Source organism: Hypanus sabinus, chromosome 12 (genome assembly GCF_030144855.1).
Source record: "Hypanus sabinus isolate sHypSab1 chromosome 12, sHypSab1.hap1, whole genome shotgun sequence".
In the NCBI taxonomy this organism is placed as follows: Eukaryota; Metazoa; Chordata; class Chondrichthyes; order Myliobatiformes; family Dasyatidae; genus Hypanus; species Hypanus sabinus.
The window spans coordinates 84,398,301-84,410,554 of NC_082717.1; the positions used below are offsets into that span (position 1 = coordinate 84,398,301).

At 44.6% G+C, this 12,254-nt stretch overlaps 1 protein-coding gene across 3 annotated transcripts in view; it reads right to left on the minus strand.

Moving 5' to 3' along the window:
* The window catches only part of esr1 (estrogen receptor 1), a 199,325-nt gene that overhangs the window by 15,398 nt on the left and 171,673 nt on the right, over positions 1-12,254 (minus strand). For all 3 annotated transcript variants that reach the window (XM_059986332.1, XM_059986333.1, XM_059986331.1), the window contains exons 6-7: positions 5,746-5,879; positions 1,196-1,379 (exon numbers count right to left, since the gene is read on the minus strand). In XM_059986332.1, coding sequence (XP_059842315.1) covers positions 1,196-1,379; positions 5,746-5,879 — 318 coding nt within the window. The remainder of the gene's footprint in view (positions 1-1,195; positions 1,380-5,745; positions 5,880-12,254) is intronic.

The following is a 12,254-nucleotide window of genomic DNA, read 5'->3' on the forward strand; positions in this document are numbered from 1 at the left end:
ATATTGGAGCCAATCATTAATGATGAGGTTTCTGGGTACTTGGAGGCAAAAGATAAAACAGGCAAAGTCAGCAACACTAAGGGGAAATCTTGCCTGTTGAATCTGTTGGAATTCGTTGAGGTAATAACAGACAGGATGGACAAAGGAGAGTCAATGGATGTTGCTTACTTGGATTTTCAGAAGGCCTTTGACAAGGTGCTGCAAAACGAGGCTGCTAAACAAGAGCCCATGGTATTACAGGAAAGGTACTAGAATGGATAGAAGATTGGATGACTGGCAGGAGGAAAAGAGTAGGAATAAAAGAGACCTTTTTTGGTTGGCTGCTGGAGACTAATTGTGTTTTACAGGCATCTGTGTTGGGACCGTTTCCTTTCACATTATACGTCAATGATTTGGATGACAGAATCGATGGCTTTGTGGTCATGTTTGTGGACGATACAAACATAGGCGGAGGGGCAGGCCAAGTTGGTGGTACAGAAGGCAAATGCAATGTTAGTGTTCATTTTGAGAGGGCTAGAATACAAGAGCAAGGATGGAATGCTGAGGCTTTATAAGGCACTGGTTAGACTGCACGGAGTATTGTGAGCAGCTTTGGGCACGTTATCTAAGAAAAGGTGTGCCGGCATTGGGAAGTATCAAAGGAGATTCATGAGAACGATTCAGGGAATGAACGGTTTAACATATGAGGAGTGTTAGATGGCTCTGGGCCTGCATTCGCTGAAGTTTAGAAAAATGAGGGAGGATCTCATTGAAACCTATCAAATGTTGAAAGGCCTAGATAGAATGGATGCGGAGAGGATGTTTCCTGTCGTGGATGAGTCTAGGACCAGAGTGCATTCCTCAGAATAGAGGGATATCCATTTAGAACAGAGATGAGTAGGAATTTCTTTGGTCAGAGGATGCTGATCTGTGGCATTCATTGCCACAGACACTCGTGGAGTCCAAGTTATTGAGTATATTTAAGGCATAGGTTAACAGGTTCTTGATTAGTCAGGGTGTTAAAGGTTATGGGGAGAAGGCAGCAGAATGGTGTTGAGCGGGATAGTAAATCAGCCATGATGGAATGGGGGAGCAGACTTGATGGCCCGAGTGGTCTAATTCTGTTCCTATGTCTTATGGTCTTATCATTCTCTGTAAGACAGACATTGTTAGGAGTTATGGTTCGCTGCCAGTTGACCGGGTACTGAGTGCTCACCTCATGTGCCTGATGTGGGAGAGGAGGAGGAGGAGCTGGGCTAGCCGCCGAGACTGCTGCTGCAGTGAGAGCCCGGCCCTGGTGATAAAGTGAACCAAAGTGTCAGTGATTTTGTCCAAGATGATCTGGATCTGCTCACTGTTGTTCAGGGCTTCCATGGTGCTTGAGAGGAAGGGGAACACACCTGCAGGGAAGCAGAGAAACCAGTTAGGAAGTGAGAACGTTACAGAGCTTGGAGGCTAAACCTTTCGATGGCAGCTTGCCTTTACATAGCACCATTAATGTTGCACAACATCCCAAGGGTGTAGAAACAGGTCCTTCAGTCCACGATGTTGTGCCAAACTAAACAAAAATTTCCTACTTAAACTAATCCCTTCAGCCTGCACTTTGTCCATGCCCCTCTGTTTGTGTGCCTTAAACACCTCTGTTGTGTCTGCTTCCATCACCACTCCTGGCAGTTCCTTCCAGATGCCCACCGTTCTGTGTAAGAGTTTCTCCTGAACATCTCCTTTGAGCTCTCCCCCTCAAATACACGCCCTCTAGTACTAGGCAGTTCAAACTGGATGAAAGATATCAGATGGCTCTCATAACTTAATACATTTCTAGCAGGTCTACCCTCAGCCTCCTCTACTCCTGAGAAAACAATCCTAGTTTGTCCAGCCTTTCTCTGAGCACAACTCCTCTAATCCAGGCAGCGCCCTGGTAAACTACTTCCACACACTCTCCAAAGTTTCCACGTCCTTCCTATAATGCGGCGAGCAGAACTGAATGCAATAACCCATTTGAATACCAGATGACCAAAACATTGCCCCTAGTGACAGGGATAGGGAAGCAGGTAATTCAACAGCCTCTGGTGTGGACTCCTGCACATTGGTGGACAGCTTACTCTGTGAACGCATGAGGTCTGAAAGGCATCAGAGATCTTGGGAGAGTGGTGGAAACAGTGCGAGTTGTATGCAGACACAGGTACAGGGCTTGTTATGTCCAAGTGATTGAAGTTAATTAAAGGATTGCCTTACAGGGATCTCATTCCAGTGTAACATTATTAAAGCATGGTCCTTCTGGGAAATATTATTCTAAAATGGAGATTACATCACTAGGTAACAACCTGATGTAAAATTTATATCAGAAGCACAGAGATAATACAGTAATTCACTGGGGGCATCCAGATGAATTTACAGGCAATCAATATCATGTTTCACTCGTGGGGTTGGGGAGAGGGGGTAAGAAAGTCAGTGTATAATGAAAAATGTAGCAGTATCACATATCAAATCATTTGGCAGGCGCCCTTGGACCCTTTCTCAAATGATAGATGACCAATTTTCAAAAATTGTGGTGAGGATAGACTAGTTGTAAGGAGAAACTTAATTACCCGGTCAGATTGAGGAGAAAAAATGGTCACAGCTATCAGGGGAGTTGAGAATTTGCTTGAATCACAATGTATTGATTTTGTTGACCAATTATTAGTTTTCCATTTCCCACAGTAAAACTCATTACGTCTCCTTCAAGAACAGATTAATTCACACAAGGGCTATTGTTCCATTTGATTAAAAACAAATTGAATAAAGGCTTCTCCCTCAACCAGCTATCTGTGCCTTTGATCTCTGTGCCCAGAACAAGATGGTTAATGCTGTACTTTCCTTTTATGTCACTTTCTCGGATTTTGCGCTGATCATTCACTGGAAGATTGGCAGGGATATTCTAAATTGCTTATCCTGCTCATCATCTCTTTTCAATTTGTCTCCATTCTGATTTTTTTGTCCCTCATTCACACTCAGTGGCCACTTTATTAGGTACACCTACTTGTTACTATCCCGCTTGGGGGCGCAATTATATCAGCGCCAGACCCTGGAGCAAAGGCTCCTGAGTTTGAATCCGAGTTGGGTTGAGTGTTGAGGATTGAGCTAGCAACTCGGCCTCGTAAAAACAAGAATAGCTTGCTACGGAAACGCCATCATGACTGTACCCCGATAACTCCACTGCTGAGTTAAAGGCTATTTTTCTTCTTCTTCTACTTGTTAATACAAATATCTTATCAGCCAATCACGTGGCAACAACTCAAGATATAAAAGCACGCAGACATGGTCAAGAGATTCAGTTGTTATTCAGACCAAACATCAGAATGAGGAAGAAATGTGATCTAACTGACTTTGTCCGTGGAATGATTGTTGGTGCCAGGTGGGGTGGTTTGAGTCTCTGAATCTGCAGGTCTCCTGGGATTTCCATGCACAACAGTCTCTAAAGTTTACAGAGAATGGTGTAAAAGAAAAACAAAAAAATCCAGTGAGCAGTAGTTCTGTGGGTGAAAACACCTTGCTAATGAGAGAGGTCAGAGGAGAATGGCCAGACTGGTTCAAGCTGACAGGAAGGCGACAGTAACTCAAATAGCCACACATTATAACAGTGATGTGCAGGAGAACATCTCTGAATGCACAAGGCATTGAACCTTGAAATGGGTGGATCGCAGCAGCAGAGGGCCAGAAACGTACACCAAGTGGCCACATTATTAGGTTCAATAAATACCGAACATAGTGGCCACTGAGTGCATGTGCTTTATTATGTCAAGTATCACTAAGTTATTCTATATTAGATTTTTCTTTGCAGCCTGCACTGGTAGACCTAAGAACATAATAAAAATACTTTCTTTAATGTCTCCATTAATGGACCTCCAACTGTAAATATGACTTCATAAAGGGGATGAAGGACGTTAAGGTAATAGGTGGGATCCAGAAAGGATTTATGAGAATAGTTTCAGGAATGATATGCACTTTCATTCTTGAAAGACCTAGATGGAGATGACTTGCAGAGGATGTTTCCAATAGTGGGAGAGTCTAGGTCCAGAGGGCTCCATCTCCAAATAGAAGAACGCCCCTTTAGAACAGAGATGAGCAGGAAATTCTTTAGCCAAAGAGTTATGGATCTGTGGAATTCATTGCCACAGGCGATCATGGTGGCCAAGTTATTGGGAATACTTAAAGTGGACGCTGATAGGTTCTTGATTAGTAAGGATGTCAAAAGCACAGGGAGAAGGCAGGAGAATGGGGTTGAGATGGAAAAGCAAATCAGCCATGATCAAATGGTGGAGCAGACTCAAAGGGGCAAATGGCCTATTGTCTTAAGTCTTATGAGGACAGATTAGAAGAGGCTAGGACCACTTTCTTCCTCTTTGTACTCTAATACCAGTGGAAGTAATCTGCTGTTTTCTAGTGTCCAAGCAGAAGATCTCCAGAACTTCTCCCTCTCATGAGTCAGCAACATACATCAGTAAGACTGCCACAGGCACTCAGTGCAGGCATTCTCCAACGGAGCCAGTGCCAGCTTCCCTGTCAGGGTTTGGAGGCCAGTAATTGTTCAACACCAATTATATTCTGTCGTGACAAGGCTCTTTTTCCATGATCAGCTCACAAGGGCAAGTTTCCATTTTAAACCTCTCTCCCGCATTTCTTAGAACCATAGAGTCATACAGCACAGAAAAAGGCTCTTTGAAGCATCAAGTCCTAGTGGACCACAACACAACCATTTACACTAATTCTCTCTGTTACACAGTATATATAACATTATTAACAAGTCCTTCTGACCAAGATGCTAGTCGTGCCACCTTTTAACCTATTCTAAGATCAATACAATCCTTCCATCCCACATAGCCTCCCCTTTTTCTATTATCAACATGCCTCTCTGAGAGTTTCTTAACTGTCGCTAATGTATCTGCCTCTACCACCACCCCTGGCAGTGTGTTCTACACACCCACCACTCTGTAAAGAACTTTCCTCTGACATCCCTCCCATACCTTCCTCCAATCAGCTTAACATTACGTCTACTTGTAGTAGTCACTTCTGCCTTGGGAAAATGTCTTTAGCCATCTACTCGAGCTATGCTCCTTATCATCTTGCAGACCTCTGTCCAGAACATTTCATCCTCCTTCACTCTGAATGGGAAAGCTCTGGCTTGCTCAGCCTACTCCCCCCACACTCTGCATCTCCGTACAGCAGGCAACCAACCTACTAATCTGCATGTCTTTGGAACGTGGGAGGAACCTAGAGCCCTTGGGGGAAATCCACATGGTTATAGGGAGAACAAGCAAACTCCACATGGACAGTGAGGAGGTCAGGACTGAACCTGAATCACAGGAGCTGCGAGGGAGCAGCTCTACCCACTGTGCTTTTCTTGCTCTCCAACGCCTCATGCCCTCCTCTACGTCACCGACTAATCACTGGGCTGTACGGTGTCACACCGGTTAGTGGAAGCTTTAGAGTACCAGCTGTAAGGTCGGGGTTCAAATCCCACCGCTGTCTGTAAGCAGTTTAAACGTTATCTCCGAGACTGCGTGGATTTTCTCCGTCTGCCCCAGCTCCCCCTCACATTCCAAAGTTAGGGTTAGTAAGTTGCAGGTATGCTATGTTGGCGCTGGAAGTATTGGGACACTTGTGGGCTGTACCCAGTACATCTTGGACTGTGTTGGTCATTGCCGCACACCATGCATTTCATTGTATGGTTTTGTGAACACGTGATAAATAAAACTAGTCTACAGTGATGGTAGCAGAATAACTCACCGGAATTCAGCAGGATGATGGCCTTCAGACAGATGTACTCCTGACAGTGGAGCTTCAGCAGTCGGAAACGAGACACCGTAGCTAGCAGCATGTCAAATATTTCCACCATTCCTTCCACATATTTCCCTTCATTCCTGATGCAACAAATTGGAAATGTGCAAGTTTAGCCAGTTCACTTTAAAGAAAAATGGCAGCCAAGGAATTTTATTAACCAAAATGAGAAGTCATCATTCTCCTCCATGGAAAGAGTCGGCTATGAATGGAATGTTGGAGGCAAGTAACGGAGGGGAAAAACAAAGGTAGATGAAGTCCAGTGTGGACAACGGTGCAGCCATTTGCTTCAGGCTCATCAGTTTCCAGGTGGTGAATGACCGGGAACTCTAAACAAGCAAAAAGGTTCATGGGGCCATACATTCTGACAAGTGATTAAATGGTTAAATGTTGCACTTTTACCTTAACGAGGTTAGAATACACAGGTGGAGCGGGTAAGTCATAGTTCAGTGCACAGCATCTTGGGCACACCCCAAATACATTGTGTAACATATTCTATTTTGAGCACCGTATGAGAAATGATATATTGCTCTCTGAACAGGTGCAGCATAGAATGAGACCAGGCTACAATACGAGCACTACAGATTACAGAAACACAGCTGGTTTTCAGAGAAGGTTAGAGCATTAAGGAGCAATCTAATTAAGGTGTTCAAGCAGCTAAAAGGATTAGATTGGACAGACACACTTTGATTATGAAGTGCATGTTCCCTTTTCCTTGATTATTGTTTCATTCTAGCAGTATGTGTTTGAATTTGAAGCTTTGCCACTAGATGTGAAATCAGGAAATACATTTTCATGAAGGCTAGAAGACATGTGAAACTCTCTGCGTGGAAGTTATGGATGCTGGAACAAGTGGAACATTAAAAGCTAAAACTATCATACTCCCACCTTTCCCTTACGGAAAAAACATGCAAAGTCTGGCTGGCAGGCCTGACCGCAGTTAAGAAAATTGTATTCCAATGTTGGAAACCTCCCCGTTATATTTCAAGAACTCACTGGCTTCGGAGCTCTTTGGACATTTTTTACCTGGAATTATCATCAGCAAGAATAAATGATGCACGACCAAACACAATCTTAACGTGGGCTAATTTGATATCTAACTTAAAAGATCTTCTGTTAAAATTGGAATGCCCTGTCTGTGTCTGCACTACTATTCAGTTGCTTGGCGGAGAGGAGAGGGATAGGGGGAGAGAGGGGTGGAGGGGGAGAGAGGGGAGGGGTGGAGAGGGGGGTGGGGATGAGGATGAGGGGTGGTGGGGGGATGGCGATGAGGGTTGGGGGTGGTTGGGTTAAACAATCAAAATGTATTTGGCAACTGGTTGTATTGAATGTAATTCGTTGGTGACACAATAAAAATTAATGATAAAAAAAGCTAAAACTATCATCAATGAAGGTGGATCCTCCTTGACTGATAGAAGAGGCTAGAGGGGCCAAATGGCAGCTGTGTAGCCTCGGTTGTTGTGTGGACCAGGCCCTCGTGCTGTGGTGTTGCCTGTTACAGCCACCCAGAGGAGGAGGGACCAGAAGCGAGGTAGGAGAGAACACAGGCACAGCAGGTGCATTGGAAATATCGTCTGTGCTGGGCTGGGGACTGACCCCTCCCATCTGTGCTGCTCTCCACTTTTCATTCCATAGAAGACGAGCAGGATTGCCTGCGGTGGACGCAGTGCCAGACATGCTGATTTGCATTCATCAGTGCGAAATGAGGAACTGCTGCATACACGATTTTGCAGAAACGTGGCTCCAGGACAACAGCCCGAGCATGATCGGTCTTCAGGCCATACCACTCGGTCTTGTGCTAACATCATTTTTTGTGACTATATGCACTATGTGCTGTTTGTGACTGCATGTTCTATGTTTTGTATCTTGGTCCCAGAGGAACACTGTTTAGTTAAGCATGTGTATGGCTGAATGCCAATTAAACTTGACCTGGAATTAATGCTCCTAAGTAATCAGTGTTACAGCTCTTAATTTGGACAGCACCACATCATCAATGAATACACACTGATGTTCAGTGTAAAGGTTAACATCCAACCCTTTCGATCACTTTTCATACTTTTCTGCTAATCTGCACGTTTGGCCCTCCAGATCTTTTCACTCCTTTTGAGTTCCCGGCCAATTCATCAGCTGAAAACTGATGAACCTGAAGCAAATGGCTGCACCATTGTCCACATTAAACTTCATCTACTTAAGTACTTCACAGAAATAAAATAACAGGTAGTGCTTAATGTGAAACCAGTAGCAATTGTAGGATGATAGAAAACAGAGCAAACGGATCTGTGAATACAGGTCCATAATTCACTGTAAGTGTCATCACAGGTGGACGGGGTCATTGGCCTTCATAGATGAACACATTGAGATGGGATGTTATGTTGAAGTTGTATAAGGCGTTCGTCAGGCCTAATTTGGTGTATTGTGTGCAGTTTTGGTCACCTACCTATAGGAAAGATGTTAACAAAGTTGAAAGAATACAGAGGAAATTTACAAGGATGTTGCTGGGTCTGGAGAAGCTGATTTATACAGGAAGATTGAATAGGTTAAGACTTTATTTAGAATGCAGAAGATTGAGAGGAGATCTGATAGAGGCATATGGTATTATGAGGGATATAGATAGAGGAAATGCAAGTTTGGATAGGTACATGGATAATAGGGAAATGGAGGGCTATGGTCTCAGTGCAGGTTGATGGGATTTAAATGGTTTTGGTATGGACTAGATGGACCAAAGGGCCTGTTTCTGTGCTGTACCTCTTTATGACTCTATGAGATATATTACTGTATAATAAGGTTAATAATGATGTCGCTAGATAATACTGCTGCCAGTTCACTATATTAAAAATAATTTTCCACATTACCAGTGCACGTTGGGCATACTCACTTCAAATAAAGTTGAACAACTTCACTAAAAACTACAGGAGCTTCACTCTCATACTCCCTCTATGCTGCAAGTTCCCCATTTCCAACAGAGACTGGTCCATCATCTCTCAAAATAAACACCCGGCAAATGAGAACAAACCCCATTTGATGAAGACAAGTTTCTATCTCGAAAGCCACTCCGACCATGACTGCAAGACACCGCAGAGTTGCAGGATTAAAGCACAGCACACCATGAAAACCAGCCTCTCCATGGACTCTCTCTGCACTTCTCACCGCCTTGCTAAAGCATAATCAAACGCCCTACCCACCCCAGAAGATGAAAAACCTTGAAAGCACGTACAACCAGGCTCAAGAACAGCTTCTATCCTGCTGCTATAAGACTACTGAACAATTCCCTTGTGTAATAAGGTGGGCTCTTGACGTCACTAGCTACTTCCTGGTAGCTTGCATCTTATTGTCTGCCTGCGCCGCACTTCCTCTCTAACTGAAAAATTGTATTTTCCCTTGTCCCAACTTTGTGTAGGTACGTGATCAAATGATTTGAATGGATGGCGCTGTACCTCAGTCCATGGCACAAGATATTCTGATGAGGGTCTTTTTAACTACCAAGTTTCCCTCTAACAGAAGCCTTATCGATTTGGAGAAGTACACACTTGCATGGAGCAGGTTCATGCAGAATCCCTAAAGGCTGCTCTCTATGCTGCTGACCCAAATTTCTCAACTGGATGGGCTCCAGCAGCTCACCCTTGTCAGTGCAATAGGAAACGTGCTGACAGACATCATCATTGGAACACAATAGTGCAACTCCAGATGAGGAGTCAACTTGAGTATAAAAACGTTCCCGCCTCAGCTCACCGCTCCACCACTATCTCTGAAACCATATAAACAATAAAGAATTGATTGAGATAGGGATGGTGCATTGTATTTATTCAGAGAAACAGCTCAGAACAGACCCACACAGTCCAATGAGCTGTACCACCCAGTTAATTAATCAGGGCAATTTGCAATGATTAATTAACCTGCTAACCGGTACACCTTTAGACTGTGGGAGGAAACCAGAGCACCCCAAGGAAAGCCCTACACTCGCAGGGAGAATGTACTAACCTTTATCAGAGAGCACCAGGATTGAACTCTGGAGCACGCCAAGCTGTGTAGTGTTGTGCTAACCATTATGCTTTCCTGGTGCCTCAATTTTGTGTAGCAGACACAATCTAAACCAGCCACTGAAAGCCAAGTCTTACCCTTCAATGTACAAATCAGTCACCAGTTCTATGATTAGTGTTAGTTTTGCAAATTAACCTCACTGGCATTGGAAGTTCACTTCTAAAAGTATGGATTCCCATTCTTTCAATTTTTAATTGTTGTTTGTGTTCTTGCAAATATTTTCTTACTTTCTCTTTGTTCTTCCTCACTAAAATATACTGTATACCTTTAAAGAGAGTACTTTCACAATCTCAGGAACACTCCAAAATGTCTCCCAGGCATTCGAATACACTCGAAGTAGAGTTACGTCAACAATGCAGGAAACACAGTGGCCCATTTACACAGCAAGATCCCTTCAATAGCAAGCCAACACTGGCCTTTCCATTTAATCACGTTGACTATGAGCTAAATATTGGCCAGAATACTGAGGGAGATCTCCAACTCTTCATTGACACTGTCAATGGTTACAGCCAACACACCCCAAGATGCACGGGGGCAGCCCGCAAGCATTGCCACACACTCTGGCACCAACGTTGTATGCCTACCATGTTCAGCAGAATACCACAAAACAGAGCTTACTAAGCAAAGAGGGTACTGCGATGAAGCAATCCCCATTCCTCCATCCAACCCACTCACATGCACAGTGCTATAATCCCAGGAACCTCAAAAGTTTGCATTACACCCACCTGAACAGGCAGATGAGGCTTCAGTTAAAATCACTCCCTTAGTGGAGTGCGGGCCTATAGTCTTATGCTCTCAGGAAGGTCTTGAACTCCCAACTAGCAACTAGCAACTAGATTCAGCAACTAGAGAACTAGTAAAGGAGCTGCAGTGCTCCATATCCCTTTCTGCGGATGAATTGTCATTTCCTTCTCAGTCCTTAAAGTGGTGAATTCTCTGGCCTTTAGTCCAGCTGCTTATGGAGATAGATGGCTACACTTCCCATGCCTGGGTTCCTGGATGGCTAGAGCGTTGCTTTGCTGCAATGTGTCAGTTTACACTTCCAGAAATACTCATAACAATAATAAAATGTACATTACAGGCATCCTCCTTCACAGCAAGGACTGGCCTCGGTAGGCAATGTGCATCCTCACAAAGGGGATGGACTGGGTGGTAGCAAAGACTTCATTTTTGTGTGTTTAAGTGAACTCTGGAACGGGAATGTGCCCCGACGTAAACCCAAGCTAATGTGCATCGTCAGGATGATCAGTAAGTAGAACATCTGCCACCGAATTCACAACGTCCCCAAGCAGGTGGTGGATTGTGATCTACAAGGCACCACCGCAAGTCATCATGTAGCAACCAGGCATCAATGCCTGTCTGGTGACCTTGTGGCTTTCAGCTCCAATGGGCAAACATGCCACTGGGCACAGGGCACAGAATGCTACCTGTACTGCCATTCGTAGCACTCTTCATGTCTTCAGTCTCCCATCCTGAACTCTCTGGACTTGACAAAGGTTACACGGCGAATGGGGTTGAGAGGAAATATAAATCAGCCGCGATGCAATGGTGGAGAAGACTTGATGGGCTGAATGGCCTAATTTTGTTCCTGGGACTTGTAGTCACCATGAGGGCTCAGCCCCGACCAGCAGCTACACGACAAGTAGGGTGAAAAGAAGAGCGGAAAGAGGCAATGGGCGGCCACTCTTATCCAGCCTGGCTGTCCACGGCAAGCTGCTACCAATAAACGATTTTAAAAATCACTGAAGACATTAAAACTGGATCTCCCCCTTCCTCCAACCCATTGAAATCAGTGAAAACGTTGCTCCCGAGCTGATGCCAGTTGCTCATGGGGGTTCACCTTAGTGGTGGTGGGGATCATTCACAGCATCACGTTCCCTCATTCAAGCCTCATCACACTCCCTCATCCAGCACAAGAGTGCATTCACGTGAAATACCAGGAGAAGCTATCAGAAACCGTAGCACTCTTCTCTTTCATTGAACATGAATGTGTCTGCTTGACTACGTTAAAAAGCCAGCACAAAATGAATTCTCCAAGCCAGATTTGTAAACGTAGATCTGTAAATCTGATTTGAATGAGTCCTTACTCTGCATTCCCTTTCTCCTCCATGTGTCTTTACCCGTGCAAATGGCTGCAGCCAGCCTGGTGACTCACTGCTGGCTTAGAGTGGAGGAGACTGCTGGTGGCCTTCAAGGATAACCTCCAGCAGCTCTGGGTCGAGACGGCCTGGATGAGGACCATGCCTTAAGCCGGAATCGGTGCCGATGGCCTGATAGACAGCAGCCAGGGGCACTGGAGAGAGTAGCGACATCACCACTGTATTTGTCCTGAAAGAAGATTGAGATCACACCTCCAGTGCCCTTGGCTGCTTCACTGACCACTGTCAGTCTGTGCCCTTCAGTCACATTCTCAAAGTACT